This window comes from Bicyclus anynana, chromosome 6 (assembly GCF_947172395.1).
Source record: "Bicyclus anynana chromosome 6, ilBicAnyn1.1, whole genome shotgun sequence".
NCBI classification, from domain to species: Eukaryota; Metazoa; Arthropoda; class Insecta; order Lepidoptera; family Nymphalidae; genus Bicyclus; species Bicyclus anynana.
Genome location: NC_069088.1, coordinates 75,511 through 103,130, shown reverse-complemented (window position 1 = coordinate 103,130; position 27,620 = coordinate 75,511). Strand labels below are relative to the sequence as shown.

Genomic DNA, 27,620 nt, shown 5'->3' with positions numbered 1-27,620 from the left:
GATTCCTCAATTAAATTATTTTTTAATAGTTTTGATATCTGGCTTTCTATTTCAATTCTGTCTTCAGCTGTACATCTGTAAGGACGTTTGCAACAATATTTATCTACACTTAAATCAATATGTGCTTCATAATCCCGTACAGTGCCGATATCATATTTATCCTTAGCAAACACTTGTTTATATTTTTCTACCAACTTATCAATTTCTGATTGTTGGGATAAATCAAGATGATTTACCAATATTTCAAAATTTGCCGTGTCAATATGTTCATTGAAATTCACTTCATATTTATTTATGTCTTCATTTTCTTTTGGATCATTAAATTGTACGATTTTTAGTTGTTCATTTTGCATCAACTTAAAGTTTTTAATACAATCTAGTCCAATCAAAAAGTCATAATTAAAATTTTCATTATCTATTATGAAGATATCCATAACTCTTTCAATATTGTATATTTTTATTTTAAGTTTTATTATACCTTTTGTTTTCTTCTCACCATTAATAGTTTTCAAGCTTACTATTTGTGTATTCTTTGAATTTTCATTTTTCTGTATTTTTAACAATTTTGCATTAATCAATGATACATTTGAACCTGAATCATAAATTCCAGAAATATCTAACGTATCATTCAATAGTAACTTTACTTTTATTAATGGTGGCACATCTAGTTTTTTGGACTCTCTTCATTCAGTTCAACTTCCAATTCAGAGTTATTTACAGTTTTAACAACTCCTGTTTTATTTTTATCCTTAAACCAACATTTTTCTATTAAATGGTAACGTTTCCCCTTTTTTTCTTTCACACATATGGGGCATGGTTTTGTTTGTTCCTTTTTATTTAATTTAGTGTCAGAGCAAATACTGTTTTTATTATCATATTTATTATTTCTTACAAGGTGTTCCAATTTCCCAATTTCATAATAAAGATCCTCAGTACTTTTTAAAGCTGCTCGATCAATCTGATCCCCCACATAATTCGGTAATCCAACCGCTATAAGGTCAATAAGTGTTTCGGTATCAATTGATTTCCTTACTTCCAGTAAAAGTTTTTCTTTTTTTAAACCATATGCAAGTAATGAACCTGTTTGATATTTAAAGGACAGAGCATATCTAATGGGTGACAATCCTTTGTTTGCAAATGTTTCACAAAAACTTTTTTCCCATTTGTCCCATTTTGATTCTATTGTATGTTTCATTATCATACAACTATACCAATCGACACTAGATTGCTCCATAAAATTTTTTAAAACTTTAATTTTCTTTATATCTTCTTTTATATCAAAACGTTCACATTCTTTATTAAAATCCTTTAGCCATTGATAAGCATTTGAGTTTCTACCATTGAATTTTTCAATCATGAAATCTTTTGCAATATTCCCTAAATTTTGATTTTCAGGTTTGTTATGTCTTTCTTCAAGCATTTTTTCTAACAATTTTTCTAGTACTTCATGTGAACTACTAGGTATAATTTCAGAATAGTTTAGAATTTCTTCGAGATAAAAATCATAAAATTGTACATTTTGCTCCGCATCCAAATAAATATCTTTTATTTCCTTAGTTAAGGTTATCCAGACTTTTCTCGTTTGGTATCTTTTATTGAAGGATTTTTTTACCTTAACAAAGTTTGGAGTATTATAAATGGTTTGGTGGAGATTTACCGGCTGATATTCCTCTGGTATACTGAAAGTTTTACCATCAGGTGTGGCAATCGAAGTTACACATATTGCGTTTGATTTTCCATCACTTGTTGGTTTTACTTCAAAATCAAACCTCAGTTTCTCCATTTTTCGTAAAATAGTTAATAAATGTTGTTTTATAATGATAATTATTTCACATAAATGTGATAGTTGTAATAAAAGCTTGATTGTGTTTCTATAAATAAAATATAATTGTTATTTACAATATTTTACATTAAATTATTAAATTAAATACTAAACTAAAACTTACCTATAAATAAAATATAAAAACAACATTCAACGCTATTATTTACATTTACTTTATATTTTAATAAAAATTTTAATGTTTTGCTAATAAGTCAAAAATAATATATCGAATATTTCAAATGTGACAATGTCATGAAAAAAAAGTACCAAAAAGAAATAATATTAAAGAGGTTTTCTTTTTACATATATATATATATATATATATATAAATTTATATTTAATATATATAAATAAAATGTTAAAATGACGAAAACGGTAGTATAATATTATTGAATAATGATTTATTATTATTACTATACTACTTGTATAGAAAAAATATTGTTTAATCAAAATAACTACCTAATGGAAGTCTATATTTTTTAGCTTTATCTTTTTTAGGGTTCCGTAGTCCACAAGGAACCCTTATAGTTTCGTCATGTCCGTTTGTCCGTCCGTCCGCAGTTTAGCGCAGTGACTATTAATACTAGAATTCTGTAAATTAACATGAATATGTAATATATAAATGTAAACAAAGTCGTGCAATAATACAACAAATAATAAATCGTACAATAGTAGATTGTTATATAAAGGCCTAAAAACCCATTTTAAACGTGGTATTTTTAGGGCACGAGCCGAAGGCGAGGGCCTCATAAATAGAAACCTAGTTTATAATGGGTTTAGCCCCGCGTGTTACACAATTCTTTTCACTACGATTGCGAGAAAATAAAATAACTCGGTACAGTATTTTGACACATAAACATACACACACTCACTTAAACAACACACACTTACACAATGTAACTTCACTAATGTTCCTTCAAGTACGAACTCAAAACCCGACTATTGTGAGGTTGAATAATGAGTATGAGGGGTAAACATGGGAGACAATTGTTTAAAAACCACCATCTTTTCTCCACTTTTTTCGTAAGTAGGTGTTTCATTTGTAAGTCTTTTTTTAATCAATCTCCAAATTAGGGTCACCATTCTCACTACACACACACACGGGTAATACATAGATGTTATCACCAAAATAAACATATGAATACGACATATCCTTCAAGGTCATTGATTAGTATCAGCCTTATTTAAATCTACCAATCAAAAAACAACACGCATTTTATTGATCACTTCCTATTTTACTACAATTTACAAAGTATTTTATTTGTTTACATAAAAAAATATATTTACAATCACAAAACTTAATGGAAACACAAAGTTGGCAAATGTAATTAAAATGCTGGAGGCGGGCTGCCCTATCACATGTTTACGTACCGCGCGGCTGTTAGTATTTATTTCAAAAATACGGCCGAGTTACAATACTGCTTGTATATATTTTTACTGTGGCAATGTGTTTGTTAGTGTTGTGTAAAAATTACACAAACTATATAATAATAATAATAAAGCCTTTTATTTCCCGAAATATATACAGTTATTAACAAATACATTACAATAATTAAAAAAAATAAAAGTAGGTACACATTAAAATTCAAACTACACTATAACTATAGAATGTCTCTTATTTCAGTGTGCCTTACGGCAAAGGCCTCCTCCAACTCCTTCCACTGTTTTCTGTCTGCCGCTATCCTCATCCAAAGAGGTCCTAAAGTCATTTTTAGGTCATCCTCCCATCTTTTTGTTTTCCGACCTCGGCTCCTAGCACCATCCCTTGGATACCAAACTGTCACCTGTTTGCTCCATTTTTCTTTTGTGCAGCGGAGCATATGTCCAGACACAAACTATATACTACTATATTATAGTTGTGTGCAGTGCACGGTCACAGAATATACTTAATGGTGTTAAATGTTTTCGATGTGTGAGCTTACCTCGTCCCCCTCAAAAAACTACAGACTTTTTTGTTGGTGAATTTGAGTGCGAAACAGGTCCATTCTTTTTAATGGTCTAAGACATACGTAGTAACTATGTATCTATTAATCTGTGGAGTGTGGTTATTACTTTCGTTTGACGTTTGTGGATATGGATAATTCGTGTATCTGTGATTCGTATTCGTAATGATGTCTGTGAAGTGTGATATCAATAAATTTGAGATTGAGATACTTTAATTTAACAATTATTAGCTGTAGGTACTAGTTGCTTACTATTTTTGCTTGAGTTTTATATTTAAATAGATCGCGGTCAATTGGCGGGCCACTGTTCGAAGTTCCAGTCGAGAGCGTACTGCCTCGACAAGCGAGCGATCGCACGAGTTCACGACAGCCGCGTCTCGGGACGATGCCGCCGCTGCGGGTGGCTCTGGGCGGCCTGCGCTAGGCGCGAGCGAGCTCTTCGGGCATGTACGAGGGCACGTGCGGCGCGGCGGCCGCGGGCCAGTGCGGCGCGGCGCAGCGCGAGGGCGAGTCGGCGCCGCGCGAGCCACCACCGGCGCCGTTGGAGCGCGACTACAGCGGCTTTGACATCGTCAAAGCGACGCAATATGGTGCCTTCGCGCGCGTCAAGGAGCTGGTGGAAGCCGGCTGGGACGTCAACCAGCCCGACCACGAGACCGTCACGCTGCTGCACTGGGCGGCCATCAACAACAGGTGCGCCAGTTCACCGCTCACTGCTTGCTCGCGTTGACCGGAGCAGTGACATCTCGCTCCATGCCCTGGACTCTAGAGAATGTAATGTTGAAGACAAAGCTTGAGCTTGAGCTTGCCCCCAGGCACATTGACATCTTGTTTTGTTTTGATTGTTAAAAGAGTTAGGAAGTCAAGTTGCCTGGGAGCTTTCAAGGTTTGGCTTCAGTATTTGAATACACAAAACTACTATACACTGTTCTCTAGGGCATGGTTCAACATGTATATAAAAGTAAGAAATAAATGCCTATGCATCATAATTACATATAAGAATATTGTAGTGTTCATTATGTCTATTATGGTTAACTTATTTATGGTTTTAGGCTTGTGCCTTTTATTCAGACAACGTTATATAAGATTAGATTAAGCGACACAGGAGAGAATTTGAGAAAACAAGCTTTAAAGATTTTAAAGTTTAAATTGTCGCTGTGAGCTCATTATTTATGTTACGAGTATGATTTTTTTACTATAAATTAAGATCTGTATAAAGTTTAGATTAATTCAAAATATATTACAGTGCAGAAAATACTTTAAAATATATAGCCATTTTTCCGCTTAATTTGTTAATGTTTTATAGCTATATTCAGATTAATTAAATTTGTCAATAACATCCTACATGATATTATTGTCCTTTGATTATTTAATACAATTTATTTTGGGTGAAATAAGGTGCAGTATAAGCTTAGCCTATAATTATTATAATAATAATCTTTGGTGCACAAGCAGAATTCTCTGAATGTAATGTCCACATTAGAAACACAAAATAAAAAAATTTTCTTCTATCAAAAAATCAGTTTTTAGTCGAAATAATATGATATGCAAAAAAAAAAAGAAACATGTTGTAATAATATAATATACATACAGGGTGTCCCGTAACTAATGGATAAAACGCAAATGGTAGATTCGCCAGCTAATTATCTAAAACTAATTTGAATAATTTTGATAAAATCCACAGGATGACCATTATTAGTTATATTTTATTTATGAATTTTTCTATCTTGAATAAATTTTTTCAATGCTGTAGCTCCTTTAAGATTTTAAAAATCTGATTTTTGTCTTACATTATGGATTAAATTACCAAAAAAGTAATACTTTTTTTTTATATATAATGTTTTATTTGTTTTGTAGAAGCTTTGAGTGCAATAATTATTTTTCTTTCATTAAGATGACTCAATTAAAAAAATTGTCCAACCCCAAGTAAATAAATGTATAGGACTCAAGTGTACCATCATTGTAGAAACTTGTAAACTCGTGGCAACATTTTGTACTCACAGAGTTGCCGGTACAAATGTACGGGAGGTGATCCATTTGTTCCTACAAGAACATTTCTGAAAGTTTTTTCATTCCAACCTTTTTTCAAAATGTTGTACAATATCTGCCTACTTGCTTAAAAACAAACAAATAAAACATTATATAAAATAGTATTAATTTTTTGTAATTATTAAAAATAGTATTTATCACCATAGAGGTTTTATAGGTTGGCATACTTGAATGTAAACACAAAGTGGTAAACTAGTATATTTTATATATAATTCACTGAATTGATTTTAAGAGTATAAGGATATAAAATAAATTAGTATCAAACAGGTGTAGCGGAATGGATCAGTGGAATGGTAAACTGGTATTGAATCGGTAATTCAAAATATCTAATAATTATGGAATGTGAATGTAGGTGACCAAACCTAAAGTGGGCGAACTGAGGAGTTCGCCACATACTTATTGGATTGGTAATTTAATCTGTAATGTTTAACAAACATTCATTCTTTAAAATCTTAATTACAGCAGCTGCTCGTACAGCTTTAAAAAAAACTGATTGCTTATTAAAAAATTTGAAAACACTGAAAAAAATATAATTTGGTCACGGATTTTTTCAAAACTATTCAAAACATTTGAATTTTATCCATTAATATGGGACATCCCGTATTTAAACTTCACACATGTGAAGTAAAGTAAATCTTGCAATGCCAGGCGGGAGATCATCTCGTACCTGCTGGAGCGCGGCGCGCGCGTGGACGCGGTGGGCGGCGAGCTGCAGGCCACGCCGCTGCAGTGGGCGGCGCGCCAGGGGCACCTGGAGGCCGCCGTGCTGCTGCTGCGCGCGGGCGCCGACCCCGCCGCGCGCGACGCCGAGGGCTGCGCCAGCCTGCACCTGGCGGCGCAGTTCGGCCACACGGCCGTGGTGGCGTACCTGGTGGCGCGCGGCGTGCCGCCCGACGAGCCGGACGCGGGCGGCATGACGCCGCTCATGTGGGCGTGCTGGAAGGTGGCGGCCGTGGACCCCGCGCGTTTGCTGCTCACGCTGGGCGCGTCGCCGCAGCCCGCCGACCGCGCGCACGGCAACACGGCGCTGCACTGGGCCGTGCTGGCGCGCAACGCCACGGCCGTGTCCACGCTGGTGCTGTACGGCAACGCCAGCCTGGACGTGCCCAACCTGCGCGGCGTCACGCCCCTGGCCATGCTGCAGGCGCACGCGGACGCGCTGTGGGTGGGCGCCAAGGTGGCCGACCGCGTACGCGAGCACGCCGCGCTCGCCTCGCCGCGCAACGTGTTCCGCAGGCTCGCGTACGACCGGGTGAGTGACATGATCTGGCCACGCTGCAGGCGCACGCGGACGCGCTGTGGGTGGGCGCCAAGGTGGCCGACCGCGTGCGCGAGCACGCCGCGCTCGCCTCGCCGCGCAACGTGTTCCGCAGGCTCGCGTACGACCGGGTGAGTGACATGATCTGGCCACGCTGCAGGTAAGGTTAATATTCAAAAAGATTTAAAGCAAGAGATGAATGTTTCTCTTTCGTTTCTGGCGGAAGCAGTGGATGAAAGGGAAGTCATCACTTTGCTTTTATTCTTTGCAACAAAAAGTTGCCTTAAAATTAAGCTTTATGTACATTAGGGGATAAGGATCAGTTGAAACTTCCTAATTTTCAAATTCAACACAGTCCAAATTTCATACTTGCCTTTGATCTTTCTTGCCTATAGTATACGAACATGGGCGGACAAACTCGGGTTTTCTACAGTTAAGAAGATTCGATGCTGCAGGCAAGGTAGCATCAGCCAATAAGCAATATCAAACAAAGCTTGAATTTACGATAACTATTTTATTTCACGTCTGACTTGTCCTTTCCTTCTTTATGATATTGGTAAAACCCTTCTAGCAAAACGCTCAGCGCTAACAACAGTTTTGGGCTGAAATTGAAGAAGCCATCGGAACTCTACAAACACCTTAGATTTACCAAAATGTGTCATGTCCTGGCAAAGTCCCAGGACGTATTAGTTGCAAAGAATTGAATTCAAGGCTTCCACAGACAAATAGAGCTGGGTTGGGTGCAAGTAAAAGGGAGGTCGAGATATAGTATCTAAAATCCTATTTACTACAAGACGAAAATGACAGCTACAAAGTGCACACAATGATTTTAGGAATCCAAAAGGAGTGGATATCCTTAGGTGAGTTCTGCATCCCTGCTGCGCTAATGGGGCGCGTCTTGCGTCTGGTCTCCTGCCTATTGAAATCTGAATGCCTTTCAAATGAGTCTCTCAGATCAGAGTAACTTAGTGGGGAAAGCTACTGAAAAATCTTGCTACACTTGTGAGGCAATAGGAACAACAAGACATTTGTTGGTTGGATGCGAGGTGCTCCTGGATAGGGGTTTTTATTCACGTCGTCATGATAGAGTACTTCAAATTATACGTGAAGGTATAAGCCTTGCAGTAGCTATAGCTCAAAAACACAAATAAAAGACAAATTAACTTCGCCAAAGAAGGCTTAGTATTCGTATCAAACTCGTCTAGTAAGGCCTCGTAGGCTACTCACACGTACACTACCAGTTGGTCGCAACGCCACGGCCGTTACCGTCAGCTGCGCACGCGCAGCGCCGGCCGTCGAGACGCAGCTCTCGCCAGTCGGTTCCCGCGTTCGGCGCAGCTCGTGTCTCGTCGACTACTACTGTCGCACGGCCACATAAGTTTCACTGTCTGTGTATCTGTATGTCCATTCGTGATATTGTATATTGTATAAAATTATGCAATATTAAAGTTCCCCAAGAAACTATATTGCTTACAATTATTTGGATTAATAACATCCATACTCAATTCAATCCTAAATTCTGCACGTGATTGGACTTTATTGATGGATATGTATGAAAAACATTAATAAAATCCCAGCGGTTGTCGCTATTTCGAGAACTAGACCAGACATTTACTTTATCCAAACAAACTAAAGAGAATAAATAGTATTTGTAGAGCTTACTGAGTGTAGTTTTTAAAATGATGGTACACTTCAGTTTTTTTTTACTGGATTTTTTTTGAAATTGCGTTATCTTAATGAAAGAAAAATAGTTATTGCACTCAAAGCTTCTTCTACAAAAAAAAAATAACTGATTTCAAAAATAAAAAACATACCGATTTGCTATTTTGTTATACCTGCTGATCAGTTTGAAGGCGGTGCTGCTTGGTTCCAAGCTGTGTAAGAATATCATAAATATTTAGGAAATTTAGATAGTGTTCTTTTATGTGATTATTTCAGAAACAATACACCGGCTAAATAGTATGTTATTTATCGCTTTTAGTTTTGTCGATACGTTTTATATTTTTGAAGTCTGTTCATTTTTTTTTTGTAGAAGAAGCTTTGAGTGCAATAACTATTTTTCTTTCATGATTCCAATTTTTTATTAAGTAATTTTTTAATAGTATAATCGTTTTTTTAACAGATCGTTAAAAATAAATGTAGACAAGAAAAAATTCGCCAAAGGTGCTATGAGTCGTATTAAAATCTGGGATGGAATAGCGTTGTTTGACGAAAGGTCGCTCCTGTAGGTACACCGATGAGACCACTGTCCCCTTACTGCCTTTCGGCTCCATCACTCCTTACGATTTTTGAAAGTTCCCTTTGATTTCTCCAGGATTCCATCATCAGATCCTGACATGATGACAATGGGACCACCTCAGGAGTATACCCTCAAACAAAAATATATATATATTGAAATTGGTCCAGTAGTCTTCGGGTAATCGCATATCATACCTACATACAAAAAAAAGATAAGTGTCGAGTTGAGAACTCAGAGCGTGTGCAAAATTTCATCTTACACGAAACCGGGAAGTGGATCAAATTGGGATTCCAAGATATGTCTTTACTACCTAGTTAAAGTGATTGGGGAGGCCGCCCTATTGGATTTGTAATGAAGTTTCTAAGCTAGTCATGTATTGTCATCAGAGCTCAGAGCGTGTGCAAAATTTCATCCTAATCGAAGACCGGAAAATGGGTCAAATTAAGATTCCAAGATTTGCTTGCCTATATAGTTACAAGTGATTGGGGAGGCCGCCATATTGGATTCGTAATGACGTTTCTTAGCTAGTCATGTATTATCATCAGAACTCGGAGCTTGTGCAAAATTTCATCTTAATCTAATACCGGGAAGGTGGTACATAGTTACAAGTGGAGCTAATATAAAGCGTGTAAAAATATAAATGCATAGGTCAAAAATGGCCGACGCAGAGCCTAGGTCGCCCTCGCTGTGTGCCACGCGGCCGTGCGCAGGCCGACCTCGAAACGTCTGCCCACCTCACCGACACGCGGACAGTATCATTTTATATGTTCCATGAGCATCGCTACAACTGTAAATCGAATGGGTCGCAGAAGTTCCGCTGGTGGCTGGCGGTGGGCGTGCCGTTCGTGGCCTTCTACCTGACGGGGCTGGTGCTGGAGGCCGACGCCGCCTACGCGCTCAAGGCGCTGCTGCTGGCGGCGCTGCTGGCGCTGCTGCACCTGCTGACGGGCGCGCTGCTGGACGACGAGCTGAAGGGCGTGCTGCCGCTCAGCGTGTACCTGGCCACCAAACTGTGGTTCTACCTGACGTGGCTGGTGTGCGTGGCGCCCGCCGTGCCCGCCGCCGCCACGGCCGGCTACCTGCTGGGCTCGCTGGCGCTGTGGTACACGTTCGTGCGCTCGTGGCGCGCCGACCCCGGCGTCATCCGCGCCTCGCGCGCCGAGCGCCTGCGCACCATCGTGGCGCTGTCGGAGCGCGGCGGCGGCGGCGGCTTCGAGCCCGCGCGCTTCTGCTCCGCCTGCCTGCTGCGTCGCCCGCTGCGCTCCAAGCACTGCTCCGTGTGCAACCGCTGCGTGGCCAAGTTCGACCACCACTGCCCCTGGGTGGGCAACTGCATCGGCGCCAACAACCACCGCCACTTCGTGGGCTTCCTGCTCAGCCTGCTGCTCATGTGCGCCTGGACGCTGTGGGGCGCGGCCGAGGCGCTGGCGGCGCGCTGCGGCCCGCCCGCCGCCTGGCCCGCCTGCGGCCCGTGGCTGGCCTGGGTCATGCTCAACGCGGCCTTCCACCTGTTCTGGGTGGCCGTGCTGGCGGGCTGCCAGCTGTACCTGGTGGTGTGCCTCGGCATGACCACCAACGAGCAGCTCAACCGCGCGCGCTACCGGCACTTCCAGGCGCGCGGCGGCCGCTCGCCCTTCTCGCGCGGCCCGCTCAACAACCTGGCCGACTTCCTGGGCTGCGGCCTGTGCGGCCTGCTGACTCCGCGTGCGCGCGACTGGGCCGTGGCGGGGCTGGACGACGACGACTGCGCCGACCGGCAGCACTGCGTGTGAGCGGCGCCGACCGGCAGCACTGCGCCTGTGCGGCCTGCTGGCGCCGCGCGCGCGCGACTGGGCCGTGGCGGGGCTGGACGACGACTGCGCCGACCGGCAGCACTGCGTGTGAGGTCGCCGTCCGGCAGCACTGCGCCTGTGCGGCCTGCTGGCGCCGCGCGCGCGCGACTGGGCCGTGGCGGGGCTGGACGACGACTGCGCCGACCGGCAGCACTGCGTGTGAGGTCGCCGTCCGGCAGCACTGCGCCTGTGCGGCCTGCTGGCGCCGCGCGCGCGCGACTGGGCCGTGGCGGGGCTGGACGACGACTGCGCCGACCGGCAGCACTGCGTGTGAGGTCGCCGTCCGGCAGCACTGCGCCTGTGCGGCCTGCTGGCGCCGCGCGCGCGCGACTGGGCCGTGGCGGGGCTGGACGACGACTGCGCCGACCGGCAGCACCACGTGTGAGCGGCGCCGACCGGCAGCACTGCGCCTGTGCGGCCTGCTGGCGCCGCGCGCGCGCGACTGGGCCGTGGCGGGGCTGGACGACGACTGCGCCGACCGGCAGCACCACGTGTGAGCGGCGCCGACCGGCAGCACTAGGCGACTGTAGTCAGTATTAGCGCGCCTACTTAGTGCGCGAACGCTCGATGTAAATATTTTAAATATATTTGATCACAAATGTATAAATGTACCTAATGTTTGTATGATAAACGATGCGCTTCACGAGTCTAACGCGAACAAAATATTCTAAATACTTATTCCTAATTCTGTTGTATATTTATACCGCCACTAGCTCGCTCGCCGCGCGTTCGCTCGACGCTGTGATATTCGCCGCGCAGTGTAATACATTCGCCGAGCGGTGTAATACATTCGCCGCCTGCTGTAATACAGTCGCGGCGCGTTCGCTCGGCGGTGTAATATAAAGTGATACCAAATGCATTTTATTAAAGATCTATCTAAAATATTAAAATTGTCTGTTCTTTTACCTTTCGCAGCCCGATGACGAACTCATGGCGGCCACTACAGGCCAGCCAACTATTAACCTTGGTCTATTAGCCACCTATAATCAAGAGCGCACCGAGTTTTCTTAATTTGTCAAGGTCTAGCTAGTCGTGGCGGCTTTGGCCGTGGCTAGTTACCACCCTACCGGCAAAGACGTACCGTCAAGCGATGTCGTGTAGGAACCGAAAGGGGTGTGGATTTTCATCCTATTTTTTGAAAAATCAGGTGAGATTGTAGTCAAGAGCTAACATAATAAAACAAAAACCTCAAGAAATCAAAATTGGTTGGTGGGAGGCTTCGGTAGTCGTATTTACTAGTGGTAGTGGTAGTAGGTATGGTGTGTACAAACCGAAAGGGTTGTGGATTTTCATCCTACTCCTAACAACTTAGCCCGCTTCCATCCTAGGTGGTCAAGGAATAACTTGAAAAGAATAAAAATAAATATAAGTGGTGTTCCGAGGAGGAAAAAAACGGGCATATATGAAAAATCTATAAAAGCATTGCATGGCATAAACTACTTACTGATTAAAAATAACCTTCCCTGGAGTCCGTGGTTAGCGCGGACTTACTAAACTGTTTTAGCTGATGCAGAATAGGTTATAGAAGTAGGTACTCGTATGTGTGCGTGACGCACACAAAGGTGTTTGCCGTGTAAATCAGTAGAATCAGTCGATTATTAGAATAAAAAATAAAGTTTAAAAACTATAACCCGACTACGTAAAAAGGGGTCTAAAAAGAACGAAACAAGAAAATATTTCAGATTGAAATAGAGAATTGCATAGGAACAAAAATGGTCACGGTAGAGCCGTGGTCCCACTTGAACGGCTTCGTCGTAGTCGGGTAAAGCGTGGCCATTCGGTACCAGCCAGCCTTAGACAGCCAGCACACTGTCTGGTATGGGGTTCGTGCCGAAGAGGAGGTGGAAGACAAAACACTTGGAACGTAGGTCTTCTTTAATTTCTTTCTTCTTATTTTCCATACATCTTGGATCGGTGGCCGGAGAACTACAAATTATAGACGACGATCGGGTCTTCCACGGTAACCCTCACGGGTCACGGGGTAACAGTGATCGGGGCGTTGGCTCCTCTCTGTGATGCTCGAAGCCGCCTGCAACGACAGGCGGGGCGCTGGGTGGGACCTGTTTAGGTCCGTGGTGCCAACACCGGGTTTTTCAGATCCGGTGCTATCTTGCCGCATCGCGATCGAGCTCGCAGGTATCGCGGGCGATCTGCGGAACTATGGCAGAGTGGTAAATCCTCGCCGGAGAAACTCCGGCAAGCGCCCGTCAGCCAGCAGTGAGGAAGTGGTCATGTCCGGGGGGGGGTTCAGGAGATCAGGTCTCGTGGCAGTCCTCGTGCGTCCGGCGGACGTCGATGGTATGGCGCGATACCTCGCAGGTGCTGGGATCGCGCTCCGTCAGCGCGCGCGAACATTGAGATGCTCAGGCGGCGAATGTGGTCGTCCAGGCTCTCTATGTTCAGATCTCTGGAGATGACCTGGTTCCGTACGTAGCGTGGGGCGGCGGTAATTGTGCGCAGCGACAGTGACTGCTGCGCTCGTAGCGATTTGCGACCCGACTCGCAGACCAGCGCGTACCACGCTGGGGCCGCGTATGTAAGGCGTATGCGGATGTATGCTTTGTAGATACCCAGCTTCGCACGGAGAGGCAGCTGAGACGCTAGCACAGGGCGCAAGAGGCTCCGTGCGGCTCGCGTCTGCGTGACCACATTTTTCACGTGGTGTCGCATGGAGAGATTCCTGTCTATGGTCACTCCGAGGTATTTAGCCGTCGGGGACCATTCGACAGTCTCATCCATTAGTGACACCGGGGGCGGTAGGTGGGATCGCCCTATGTAGATCGCCTGGGTTTTCGCCACGTTGACCTTGAGTCTCCAGGTCTCTAGCCAGTGGGGAAGTGCGTCCAGTGCGCGCTGCATTTTGATCGCCGCGTGTCGGCCCGACAGCGATGTGGTTATAAACGCGGCTTCGTCGGCGTACAGCGCAAGTGTACGCCGACGAAGTAAAGTAAGTAGAAAGGTGTTCACAGTCTTAACTACTCGACGAGGAGTAGTAGACGTGGACAACTTGTACACTAGGCCGGTGTGCCAGACGCGATCGAACGCTTTTTCCATATCGAGAAATACTGCGATGGAGTGCTCTCGCTTGTTGTGGGCGGCAGCGAGTGTCGTAGAGTGTTCGGCACGGAATCCGAACTGTTCGTCGCGTGGTTGTAGATGGGGCATGATGTGCAGCAGGAGCAGTTTTTCGAAGACTTTTGAGGTGGTCGATAGCAATGTGATAGGGGCGGTAACTCCCAGGCTGCAAAATGTTCTTCACAAACCATATTCAAAGACTCTTTTTGCATAAGGTGAGTTTGAATTTTTTTAGAAACTAAGTCGAAGAAGTTCGAAAGTCGAAAATTATGAAATTCAAACTAGCGTATTCTGAGAGCGCGGATATACGTAACTTTCAATGCCAAACCATATTCAAAGACTCTTTTTGCATAAGGTGAGTTTGAATTTTTTTAGAAACTAAGTCGAAGTAGTTCGAAAGTCGAAAATTATGAAATTCAAACTAGCGTTGGGTTGGGTTGGGTTAGGATTTCCCCACGAAAAAAAAAAAAAAAAAAAAAAAGGGTTGGGTTGGGTTGGGTTGGGTTTTTTTTTTTTTTTTTTTTTTTTTTTTTAATTTTGAACTCGCAGGTTAAAAATGCATTTACGCATCCCTTGCGGAAACATCCCAGGAACACTGCAATGTTTCCGCAAGGGTATGTGGGACTCGCCAGGAGTTAGCCGGAATACCCACTAAAAACAACCTGCGACCCGCGATTTTTCTGTCACTATTTATTCTGTGACAACCTTTACTCGGATAGGTTATTAAAACAATTAAGAATATCTAAACTGATGAATATATAAATATATACATAAAATTATAATGAAAAATACATACAGTAATATATTTACAATACACTTAGAATTATATATTATATATATATATTTTATTTAATTATATATATATTTTTTTTTTTTTTTTTTTTTATTTCTTTTTTTTATTTTTTTTTTTATTTTTTTTTTTCTGCACTGTAGTTAAAGTGTAAGAGCAAGTTAATAAAGACTTATTATTAGGACAAAGCTGGCAGCAGTGGCAAGTAAAATTCTGATTTACAAAACAATAAAGAAGTAGGTGTACTTTATTTATATATGGAACACGGCAGTCGGCGACACCTGCAGTTAACAGTAATGTGATTTGCGGGAGACTACGGAGATCATTTGATGGTTACTTTCGTAACTACAGAGGCCACCAGGTGCCGGCTCCCATATCTCTACATTGGCATATTTACTATATCGCGCAATATATTACATTTTTTTTTATTAGCATATACATTATAATTTACATGGGCTCTACACTAACTTAAAATCTACTGTTATAATTCTAAAGATCCAATATACAGCTTAGCAGGTGAAGGCCTCCGTGACAACAGTTAAAATAGTCACCGGATGCCTACTATCGTCACCGAAATGTTTGTACACGGTAAACTTAATAAGCCATACGTTTGTATTATTATTATTATTAGCTTATTATTTAATCTATGCATCATAGCTATATCTATATATACAATGCTATGTCAAGGTTAGGGTTAAAGCTAGATGTCACTAAAGTCACCCATTGATGGTGGCTTACTGGTGACTCCTGTAACCAAAATTGCAAGTCACATATACTGCAGTCACAGTCACCATTTGGTGACTGCAGTGACATATTCAAAAATGTCACCGGGTGTCCAACCCCGTGACCAGAACCTATGTATATTGACTTATCTTACATACACTAGATGACTTCTTCGAGTAAATTTATAAGTGATGACAGAGGTCAAACGATGTCAAAACAGAAAAACTAATAATGGTCACACTTGTTTCCTGCAATCAGTCAAGTGTACTGGTGGCTACAGTGGTCAATCCATTGCGCAACCGGAGTCAATATAAGTTTGCCTTACTAACTAAGGAATCTGTGACTCAATTGTGTCTGACAACTATTGTTATAAGTCTAAAACTCAATTTATGTACTTTATTTATATATGGAGCACGACAGCCGGCGACACCTGCATTTATCAGTATGTGATTTGCAGGAGACTTGCGAAGATCATTTGATGGTGACTTTCGTAACTACAGAGGCCACCAGGTGCCGTATCCCATATCATTACATAGGCATATTTACTATATCTGGCAATATATTACATTTTATTAGCATATAAATCATTAAATCATTAATTACATGAGCTCTACACTAACTTAACATCTACTGTTATAATTCTAAAAGACCCCCATATACAGCTTAGCAGGAGAAGGCCTCCGTGACACAGTTAGAATTGTCACCGGATGCCTACTATCGTCACCGAACTGTTACCATTTGGTGACCTCTATAACCAAGTGTAAGAAGTCACCAAATGGTGACCCCTGTAACCAAGTGTAAGAACCACCATTTGGTGTCCACCATTTGGTGACTTATTCAGAGTGTCACCGGGTGTCAACCCCCGTGACCGGAGCCTATGTATATTGACTTATCTTAAATACACTAGACGACTTTTACGAATATCTTATACATTCTTATCTAAAATTTTTAAATATCTATCTAAAAAAGAAATTTTTGTTTACAGTAAAAGTAGTGTTTATAATGCTATGTCAAAGTAAGGGTTAAAGCTAAATGTCACTACAGTCAACCATTGGTGGTGACTTGTTGGTGACTCCTGTAACCAAAATTTATATACGGTATTATACTTTTTCGGTATTTATAGCGTAATGCCATTGTTAGCCATTTATTTGAATTAGTTTAGTTGGTAGCATTTTCCTTATTAGCTCTTTTAACTATTTTTGTACCAAAGTCTAGGAATATTTTAATTGGTATAAGATCCTGTAGTGTGTCAGATGTGATCCGAACCCCCACGGCAATTTCCAAGTCTTGCCTTTCGGCCGCCCATCTTGGGCATTCACAAATAAGGTGAAGAATGGATTCCGGGGTAGTCGAGTCACATCTACACCCAGGATTACTTTTCAGTTTGAACTTATGTAGGTATTGGCTGAAACCCCCGTGACCAGTGAGTAGCTGACTAATAGTATTATTCAATTTTAAAGACTTAAGAATTCTGTAGGCTGTGCGCACGTTAGGTAGGAATTTTTTGGTGGTCTCCCCCGTCGGATCCGTCGTGTACCTGGTTTGCCATTTTTTAAGTGTATGTTCCCTTAGGAGCCATTTCACCGATGCCACCGGGACATCCTCATATACTGGGGCGCATTTGTTGTTAGCTGTAGCGTGTTTCGCGAGCTCATCAGCTCTTTCATTACCCTCTATGCCTATGTGTGCCTTTATCCACATAAGATGTATTTCTCTTCCTTTGTGTAAGCAGTTAAAGATGTCTTCTCGTATGCAGGTCGCGAGTGGGTGTAAATTCTCTGGGTCGGAGATTGCCTGTATGGCTGACTTTGAGTCAGAGAGTACGTAGACTGAGGTTTTCCCGTACTTTTTCGCCATTTCTATTGCGCCACGGATAGCAACCAGTTCCGCTTGGAATACAGAGCAGTGGTTGGCTAATCTGTACGTAGTTTTCCTTCTCTCTTTATTGACTTCATACCAGGTTACCGCCGCTCCAACTCTTCCCTGTAACTTACTCCCGTCCGTGTATATCTTTGGCCACTCTGGTGTCAGCATTTCTAGGTTTTTCTGCTCGTTTACTAAGTCATAGTTAATGCGAGATCTTACAGCTGGGTGGGGCAGGTTGTATGGGCTTTCTGGCATTTCCATTTTTGTGTCTATTAACTCGGGTACCAGTTTTCCTCGTTTGCACTTGTATAACTCCGAGTTTTCCTTGGCTCGCAGATCCAGTGGTAGTAGGGAGCTTAGGAGTGTGCTGGCGTTTAGTGACACTGTTCTGTGCGCTTTGCAGATTTTTATAGCGAAAAGTCTGGTCACTTTATTTAGTCTTCCTCTGGCATAAACTCTGTCGGATATGGGTTCCCAAGCGCTGGCAGCGTAAAGTATAGTGGGTTCGATTACCGCTGTATATAGTAGTCTTATTATATCGGAATTCAAGCCCCACGTGGCTTTAGCTGCCCTCGCGATCATTTTGTAGAGATTTAGGGCCTTCTTTGTTACCCTATCGAGATGCGTTAAAAAGTTCATGTTTTCGTCGATAGTAAGGCCGAGCAATGTAATTGAGGGTGTAAGTTTTATATGTGTTCCATTAAGTGAGAAGGATGGATTAAGTGAGAAGGGTTGGGTTGGGTTGGGTTGGGTTGGGTTGGGTTGGGTTGGGTTGGGTTGGGTTGGAGTTGCGCCGGAGCGCGGTGGCGAGCGGTCGTGTGCTGTGTTGCTCCGCACTTGATTTAATTCGTGTCGAAGTATACAACAGCAGTTAATATTATTATTTGTTTGTCGGTTTTAGGTTGTTCTAATAGCCCTAAGTCGCTTAGGTGCTTAGGGTGCTTAGGGTCATTGTAAATACTGTAAAACTTTTGTAAAGTTTTATGGTAATAATAATTGTGTGTTTGTATCGAGTTCGACGCGCCACTGGCGCGGTGATTCTATTTTTAGAAATACTTGAGCTCGATACAAGCTCGATTGTATTATATTTTCTTCACTTAATAGTTGGGTTTAGTTAAGTTTTGATTGTTTGTATCAGTTTCTTAGTAAGTAGGTTTCTTATTATTGCTACGATTTGTCTTTGTTGAAGTATTATATTTTACAAAGGCCCTTTTCAGGGCCACTTGGTGGTTGTTGTTGGAAGTCATTGTTAATTATTTATTAGGTGTTGTTGCTGTAATTAGGGTAAAAAGCCCCTTACAGGGCCTTGTTGTGTCTTGTTGTTTGTGCTGGTGGTTGCTAGGCGCCAACCCGTCTGGCTAGCCAGGCGGGTATAAACACGACTATGGCCGACGGCCAGTCGTCGGAAATGGAGGTTGCGCCTGTGCGCAGAAGTCGCCGCGTGGTCCCAGGTTTCCGAAACCTAGGCCCGGCTACGCGGTTTTCACGGCGTGAGGAGTCTGTCTCTCCCAGTTCGCGGGACTCTTCGCGTTCCATGACGCCTGTGCCCCGTGGCACGGGGATAGCCACCGCGAGAGCGGAATTAATAGCTGCTCGGAAGGAAGCCCGGGAGGAGGCGTTTAATCAGCTCCTTAAAGATCGAATCGTCCGCAAAGAGGTTACGGAGCCTGTTTTAGACCCTGATGAAGGGATGGCTAGTGGGGCCTCATGCCGTGAAGACCCAGCGGGACTCACGTCCGAGGAGTTGCGAGCCTCGGCTGGCCGGAGCGTTGCTGCTATTATGCAAATGGCTTCGCGATCCCACAACCTGAAGGGTACTTTTGTTCGCCGTTTTAAGGAGGCTGCAAGTGAGCTGCAGGAGATTGTGGAGGCACTCGCGTCTCGGACTGAGGCCGACGAGACGCGTGGGTTACGTGCCGACAATGCCCGGTTACGAACCGAATTAGAAAGTGTCAAAGCCGAGTTGAAGGCTCACCGGCGCGAATTTTCAGAGATGCGAACTGCTGCTAAAGGTGCGGCGGCAAAAAACATGGAGGCACCACCACTTGGTGCTGATTTAATTGAAGAGTTGAAGGCTTCCATTGTAGCGTCGGTTGGGGTGATGCTGGATGCCCGTTTTGCGGGCATTGAGGAGCGTCTTCTTCCCCAGAAGGTCATCCGCCCCCCTCTGAGTTCGGATAGCCGGAGATCAGGCACCTCACAGACGCCGGCATCAACTCATCATCATCATCATGGTGCTGAAGCGTCGGTGGCGTCCCCTGGGGCTCCACCGGCGACTGCTGGCCCAAGTGGGGCAACACCGGTCGCTGATAGCTGGGCCACTGTCGTAGGAAGAAAAGCAAAGAAGGCCTCCCGACAGGCGACATCCACCGCTGCCACTCCAGCGGCCGCACCAAAAACCTCCCCGGCGGCTGCCACAAAAAAAGACGAGCGGAGTCTGGCTCCACATAAAAACGCTGCAGTCATTATTACGGTGACGTCGGATGCATTAAAAAAGGGGGTGACCTATGCTCAGGTCCTAGAATTGGCTGAACAAAAAATTAATCTGCAAGACCTGGGCATTGGCGCGGGGTTTAAAATCCGACGAGCCGCCACGGGAGCTAGGCTTCTTGAGCTACCACAGGGGCAGACACAAGAACAGGCAGAAGCACTAGCCGTACGACTTCAAACGGCGTTAGAAGGGGTTGCAGAAGTCAATCGTCCGACAAAAACTGTGACACTTAAGGTTACAGGCTTAGATGACTCCGCTACGGCTGAGAAGATTGCAACGGCGGTAGCTCAGGCTGGAGGCTGCCTTCAGACAGCAGTGAAAGTGAGCGAAGTGCAACCGGGCCTTAGAGGAGTGGGCTCGGCTATAGTTTACTGCCCAGTGGACGCTGCTAAAAAGGTGTGTGATTCTGGGCGGCTTTTGGTTGGCTGGAGCTCTGCTGGTGTTCGTGCACTAGAGCAACGCCCCTTGCGCTGCTTTAGGTGCATGAGCATGGGGCACACGGGTCCCGTATGCCCTTCAAAGAAGGACCGGAGCAGACTTTGCTTCCGGTGCGGTGGAGATGGTCACAAGGCAGCGGGGTGCGTGGGCACCATGCGTTGCGCCGTCTGCGGTGATGCAGGCTTGTCTTCAGGACACATAATGGGGAGCAACAATTGTTGCCCCCCTTCTGTTAAAGGAGTGAACGGCATCCAGTCACAGGCTAGTGAAAGACAGAGTCCAGCGCAGGAGGATGCTAATATGTCGTCATGAATCAGACACAAAATATTAGCGTCCTCCAGACGAATATAAACCACTGTGCGGGGGCTCAGGACCTCCTACTGCAGTCTATCGCGCAGTGGCAGATTGATTTGGCCGTGGCATGCGAGCCATACTTCGTCCCCTCGCAGGCAAATTGGGTTGGTGACACCGATGACTTGGTGGTAGTAGTGTCTGCAAACAGCGCTGGCCCCTCTCTTTCAGCTGTCGAAAGGGGCCCGGGGTACGCGGTAGCTAGATGGGGGGAGTACATTATCGTCGGGGTGTACTTCTCGCCTAATCGTCCACTGGCTGAATTTGAGGCTTTCCTCGACTCCGTCAGTGAGGCTGTTCGCAGACACAACGTAGGGCGCACGTTGGTACTTGGCGATTTCAATGCTAAAAGCCAAGCTTGGGGAAGTCCGGCCACTGACGCCAGGGGCAGGGCTGTACAGGTGTGGGCTGTGCACCAAGGACTCAACCTACTTAACAGAGGGACAACCTACACCTGTGTTCGCGAAGAGGGGGGATCCATAGTGGACTTGTCGTTTGCCACGCCTTTGGTCGCTGACAGAGTCACTGGTTGGAAGGTCTGGGACTGGGTGGAGACCTTGTCAGACCATAACTACATCAGATTCAAGGTCTCCGCTCCTGGTGTTACTCCTATAGTTCCCTCCCGGGGTTCGAATTGCTTCCCACGGTGGTGTTTGAGTCAGGTGGATCGTGAACTGGCGAGAGAGGCCGCCATAGTTCAGCGTTGGTCGTCTCTCACCTTCGACGGGGATACCAGCGTGGATACGCTTGTGAATCGTCTACACGAAGACCTGACCGTGGTATGCGATTCCTCCATGCCGAGGGCCCGCAGATGGCATCGCCGCAGGTGTGTGTATTGGTGGTCGGAAGAAATCGCGGACCTCCGTACCGCCAGTCACCGAGCCCGAAGGGCATATGTTCGGTGCCGCAGGAGAAATGGTCTGGATATGGTCCTAGAAGAACAGCTGCGGGAGGTTTACCGTCAGGCTAAGAAAGCCTTACAAATAGCGATTCGGAGCAGTAAGGAGCAGGCCCGGGAGGAGCTGCTGGAGGGTTTGAATAGAGATCCCTGGGGGCGCCCTTATCGCGTCGCGAGAGGAAAGCTTCGAAATCAGGGACCTCCCGTTACCCAGACTCTCCAGCCGGAGTTCCTGCGCCGGGTGGTCGATGAACTTTTTCCGGATTCCCGGGGCCACATACCTCCGACGATGTCCTCCTCGGTGACTATCGAAGACAACGGTTATGTCCCGCTGGTAACCGAAGAAGAGATGGACGTTGCTCTGGAGCGTCTTCGGTCTAAAAAGACGGCACCTGGACCGGACGGTATTCCGGGTCGGGTAATTTTCATAACACGAGAATTCCTCGAAGGGCGTCTCAGAGAGCTGTTTAATCAATGCTTGCGAACTGGACAGTTTCCTGAGTCTTGGAAGGAAGGCCTGCTTTGCCTTATTCGTAAGGAAGGTCGACCGTTGGACACTCCGGCGGCCTACCGACCGATAGTCTTACTCAACGAAGTCGGGAAGCTATTTGAAAAGATCATTGCAGATCGACTCGTTGAGCACCTTGAAACTGTCGGTCCGGGGCTTTCAGCTGCGCAGTTTGGCTTCAGAGCGGGTCGGTCGACCCTCGACGCCCTGGAGTCACTAAAGGCCCTTACGGACGATGCGGTGGCTAGAGGGGACGTCGTTCTCGCCGTCTCATTGGACGTCACTAACGCCTTCAATAGCCTCCCTTCTGAGACTTTGCTGGAGGCACTTCGGTATCATAGAGTGCCTCCATATCTCGGGAGACTACTGGAGTCATACCTCCAAGATAGATGGATAGCCTGGATGGGGAGAGATGGACGAAGAACGCGGCGGCAAGTGCTGAATGGCGTGCCACAGGGGTCGGTCTTGGGTCCGATTCTTTGGAACATCGGCTTCGACTGGCTCCTGCGGACACCCCTACTTCCTAGGATGAGGGTGTTTTGCTATGCGGATGACACCCTTGTTACGGCTTGTGGAAGCAACTACGGGGAGGCGTCTTTGCTGGCTACGGTTGCAACTTCTTTGGTTGTGAGGAGAATCCAAATGCTGGGGCTGAGAGTCTCGGCATCCAAAACCGAGGCTCTCCTATTTCACGGTCCACGTAGGGGTCCTCCTCGAGGTGCCTATATCAGAGTTCAGGATGAAAGGGTGGAGTTGAAGGCCCACATGAAATATCTGGGCCTCATCCTGGACGGCAGATGGACGTTCCATAGGCACTTCGAGCTGCTGGGTCCTAGGCTCGTCGGGGCAGCCGCCGCTCTAGGGAGGCTTTTGCCAAATGTCGGAGGGCCTGCCTCGGCCTGTAGGCGCCTATATATGGGTATCGTCAGAAGTATGGCACTGTATGGTGCCCCCATATGGGTGCAAGCGCTGTCTGCGCAGAATTTGGCCCTTTTGCGTAGACCACAAAGAGTCATTACAGTGCGTGCTATCCGGGGGTATCGTACAGTGTCGTGGACGGTTTCCACTCTCCTGGCGGGCGACCCGCCGTGGGAACTACAGGCCGAGATTCTCGCCCAGGTGTACCGCTACCGGTCAAGTCTCAGGGCACGAGGTGAAAGACCGGGACCTGATGAAGTAAATCGTTTAAGAACCCTCGGAAGTGAGGCCCTGGTCCGCAGATGGAAAGAAGACCTCGAGTCCCCGGTGGCTGGCATCTGGACGGTGGAAGGTCTCCGACCCCACCTAGAGCGGTGGCTGAAACGGCGTCATGGTGCGTTATCCTACCGTCTCGTGCAGGTGCTTACAGGACATGGTTGTTTCGGTAAGTACTTGCACAAGATTGCGAGGAGGGAGGTTACGCCGGTCTGCCACGAGTGTGGCGCGCCAGAGGACACGGCGCGCCACACCCTGGCGGAGTGTGTGGCATGGGCGCCGCAAAGGCACTCACTGGTGTCCCTTCTTCGGGGAGACTTCTCGCTTTCGAGCTTTATCAACTACATGCTCGACAGCGATGAAGGATGGTCTCATGTTGCCTCCTTTTTTGAGACCGTTATCGGTTTAAAGGAGGCATCAGAGCATCAGAGAGAGCGGGCGCCTGACGCTGACCCACTCCGCAGACGAAGGACGGGTGGTAGAAGGCGCCGATATGCGCACCTTCTTCCACCCTTGTAGACACCAGTGAGTGCGACGACGAGTGCGTCGGGATGCGAAAGTGCCTGCTTCCGCGATCCTTTCGCATCCCAATAGGACGCGGGTGGCTCCGCTGGGTTTTAGTGGGTATTCTGGTTCAGTGAGTCCCACATACCCGGCCGTAGAATGCGACTTTTGCCATTCTACGATCGGGATGCGTAAAAGCATTTCCCAGCGATAAAAAAAAAAAAAAAAAAAAAAAAAAAAAAAAAAAAGGGTTGGGTTGGGTTTTTTTTTTTTTTTTTTTATTATTCTCTGACTCAAGAGCGGATCTTGAGTCAGAGTAAATGCCATAGGAGGTACCTTTTCCGTTTGTCGCGATAGAGACAGCCTTACTCAGAGCCAGAAGCTCTGCCTGGTAGACCGTGCAGTGCGATCCCAGTTTAAGTTTGAGGGCTTTGGTTTCGGTCTCGCTATTCCATAAGGATAGCGCAGCCCCAACCTTGCCCTCAATCTTACTGCCGTCAGTAAATATACGCACTGCTTGGCTGTTGTGGCGTTTTCGTTTTGGATTCAGTCGTTTATTTGCTCGGCTCTTTGTCTTATTCGCTGATGTTCGGCGTTGTCTAATTCTTCCCGGTCCTCTGGATAAAAGATGTCGGCTAAGATCTGCGCTGATTGGTTGGGGTCGTAGGTTATCCCATCCTTTACCAGTGGGAGATCTTCCTGTCTCTTCATTGTCCTTCCTATAACCCTATAGATCCCATCCCAGAGTCCTTCTTTATCCTGCCTTTCACAGAAAGTCTTCCAGCTAGCTATTTGAGCCATCTTTGCTTGGGACTCATAATCTTCTTTTGCTTTCAGGTACTCTCTGACGACTTTGTCTCTGCGGATTGCAGCAGCGCATCGGATACGTCGTCTCTTCGTGGCAACGTCGCGTTTTAGCGTGGTCAGCTCATCGTTCCACCATGGTAAGTTAAACGTATCTGTATTTTTCTTTCTTGGTATAGTTTCCTTGCATGTTTTAGTAATAATGTTTATATATTTATCTATTATTTTATCTAGTTCTATTTTATTGCTTATATTATCTATTTCGAATTTACTTATGTTATTCTGTTCTATTAATTGGGAGAATTTCTCATGAAATTCCTGCCAATTTGCTTTTTTAGTATTAAATAATCTAGTAGTTCTGCTTATGGTAATTCCTTTTGACTTTTTTAAGTTAATTTTAAATTTAATGGCATTATGGTCTGAGCTTATCACACTATCGTCTACCACCCAATCTTCTACCAATGGTAAAACGTTCGCAGAGCATGCCGTTATGTCAACGCGACTAGAATAGGTTTTATTTCCCCTGACTGTGTAAAAAGTTGGAGTACTTCCTTGATTCAGTATTTGCAAGTCCATCTCCTCCAGCATTCCAAGCATTGCTACTCCTCTACTGTTTGACTTCTTACTGCCCCACCAAGTGTCCCAGGCGTTTGCATCCCCTCCCACTAGAACGTATTGATCTCCAAAGCTCTCGACTGCATTTTTTAACTGTTCCAGGTCTGGTTCGATGGGTTGTTTTGGTTCAAAATAGAAGGAGACCAAGCCCATTTCCCAGGCACTTGTTTTTATTTTGATGGCTACTATATTTTTGGTGGTAAAAGTTGGTCTCGCTATTACGGTGAGATTATTGTCAAACACCGCAATTGCGGCTTTAACCACTTTGCCATCACCAGTGTTGGTACTCTGGAAAATGCGTACACCCGTGTAATCTCGAATTCTACCAATACCACCCACATATGGCTCTTGGATCAGTGCTATAGCAAATTTTTTATTGAAAGACTCTAGCAGGAGCTCTTGTGTGGCTAACTCTTTATGCTGCAAATTTGCTTGGAACACATGATATGGTTTGTTAGCAATTCCGTTTCTATCTATGTCAACTTTAGCAATAGGCTATGGTTGCTCTAGCCAGGGCCTCCCACTTCCGTCTGACTGAACATTCTGTGGAAAATGCGTTGTGGCTTGCTGCATCGATCCCAGCTCTCGTGCAATTGCAACAAGCAGGGACAGATCCACCTAGCCATTTAGGACAATCGGCTTTAAGGTGGTCCTCTCCACAGTGGCTGCATTTTTCTTGGGAATTCTTACAGAATTTTCTAGAATGTCCGTAGCCTAGGCACATTGAGCACTGAATTAGTGGGGATTGATCCTCCACTCTTATCTTCTGCAGGTCAATGTGCACTGCACCAGCTTCGGTCATAATTCTCCAGATTTTTGGGGATACTCTCAAAACGATGTGGCAGGTTAGAGGGTTCCTTGTCTTTTTTCTAAATTTTATTTCGATCCTATTGTCTTCGTTCTGGAGCTCTGTTAGCATACCTCGATTCTGATTTTTTAATGCTTTCAGGACATCCTCGTCAGTGTTATATTGCAGGACGTTTTTCAATATAACTAAGGGATCTTTGTTTTTAACCTCCTCTATTGAGAGATGGTTGTTGGCTTTCTTAAGTCTATCCATAACTTTTTCTTTGTCTTCTTTCGTTCCACACCCTACAATAATTTTCCTATCTTTCGCTTTTCTGACTCTGTCCACTTTCACTTCTCCATCCTTCGCATTTAAAGCAGCTCTGACTTTTGTTAGCACCTCCTCCCCGGTCTCTTCCTTATCCTGAGAAGTAATGATCACTGAGTGCAGTGCCGCCGGCGCAGTCGTACCTCTCTTTACCACGCCTGCGGCTACACTTGCATAGGTTAACGTTTTTTCCTGTGTCTCCTGATACCTTTCTAATTGTTCATTCAGCTTTATTATTTCCTCAGTATTATCCTTGACAAGTCTGCTGTGTTCTTCTAATTTCTTTATCAGAGCTGCTTCTTCTATATTTCCTCCACTTGGTGGCGAGTTCCCTTTCATTTCTTGGCTGTTTTGGCCTCAGTCTCTTCTGTACCTGTTTGTAGAGAAATCGGGGTCTTGGACGCCTCAGCCTCCTTCACCAGCTGATAAAGCCTTTCCACAGCTTGAATCACTTCTAGCTTAATTTCGGTTTTCAGGTTCCTGGAATTGTTTATCTGAAGCTTGGCCTTGACAAGGCAAGCTTTAGCTTCCATCGTCCTCGGTGATAACCGTTGTGAACCAGTTGTACTGGAGGTACTCGCAACTGCAGCTTTCTTTGCCTTTTGGGCTGGTTTTTCTCGGTTTGAGCCTTTAGAACTTGCTTGGGAGGAACAGCTTGGAGCAGTTTTTACTGGCGAGACAGGAGAGCAAGAGCCGGATACAGATCTCCTCTTCTCCCACTCTCCAACACTTCTTCTTACCAATCTCTGGTCTGTTCTGCTGGCCTCATCTTGTGCTGCCAGTGGGAATTCGTCACTAAAAGTGACTCCTTCTGGCGACATGTTTTGAGTAGGCTTATCAGAGCCTGACTGGGTTAGGTTTGGTTGGGTGGCCTTTAAAGGTGTTCTGTAACCGGCGCCAAACATCTTTTTGGTGTAAATTTGGTGTCCAAAAGAGTGCAGGTCAAAATAAAACTACCAATGGATGGTGTCGTCTTACTTAACTATGATTTTGGGAGGTGTAAATTGCCTCCCAAGTCAATTAAATCTAAAAAAGTTTCAATAAATATTGAAACTTGTTAATAGCCTCGGAGTTATGTTCTTGCGCAGTTTATTGATTGCTCATCG

The 27,620-nt window shown here is 45.1% G+C and overlaps 2 protein-coding genes across 3 annotated transcripts; both read left to right on the top strand.

Annotated features, from left to right (window-relative positions):
- The first annotated feature begins 3,883 nt into the window (after window positions 1–3,883).
- LOC112051176 (palmitoyltransferase Hip14) lies at window positions 3,884–11,224 on the top strand. Of its 2 annotated transcripts, XM_052881978.1 has the most exons (3): window positions 3,884–4,458; window positions 6,463–7,066; window positions 10,121–11,224. In XM_052881978.1, the coding sequence occupies exons 1-3, from the start codon at window positions 4,211–4,213 to the stop codon at window positions 11,081–11,083; spliced, it is 1,815 nt and encodes a 604-aa protein (XP_052737938.1). In that variant the 5' UTR covers window positions 3,884–4,210; the 3' UTR covers window positions 11,084–11,224. The 2 variants fall into 2 exon arrangements, 1 of the variants encoding a protein (XP_052737938.1); XR_008250883.1 differs by lacking the exon at window positions 3,884–4,458 and having other exon boundaries at window positions 7,063–7,203; window positions 10,121–10,261.
- A 7,757-nt stretch (window positions 11,225–18,981) lies between these two features.
- Window positions 18,982–20,838, top strand: LOC128198183 (uncharacterized). The gene has a single exon (XM_052882163.1). It carries the CDS (start codon window positions 18,982–18,984, stop codon window positions 20,836–20,838), a length of 1,857 nt encoding a protein of 618 aa, XP_052738123.1.
- Window positions 20,839–27,620: the final 6,782 nt, after the last annotated feature.

Excerpts from the sequence above, each read along its gene's own strand:
- LOC112051176 (XM_052881978.1), top strand. The coding sequence starts at position 4,211 with ATGTACGAGGGCACGTGCGGCGCGGCGGCCGCGGGCCAGTGCGGCGCG. Across the intron at positions 4,459-6,462 it reads TGGGCGGCCATCAACAACAG|GCGGGAGATCATCTCGTACC; the intron begins GTGCGCCAGTTC and ends TTGCAATGCCAG. Across the intron at positions 7,067-10,120 it reads GCAGGCTCGCGTACGACCGG|AAGTTCCGCTGGTGGCTGGC; the intron begins GTGAGTGACATG and ends AATGGGTCGCAG.
- LOC128198183 (XM_052882163.1), top strand. The coding sequence starts at position 18,982 with ATGGCCGACGGCCAGTCGTCGGAAATGGAGGTTGCGCCTGTGCGCAGA.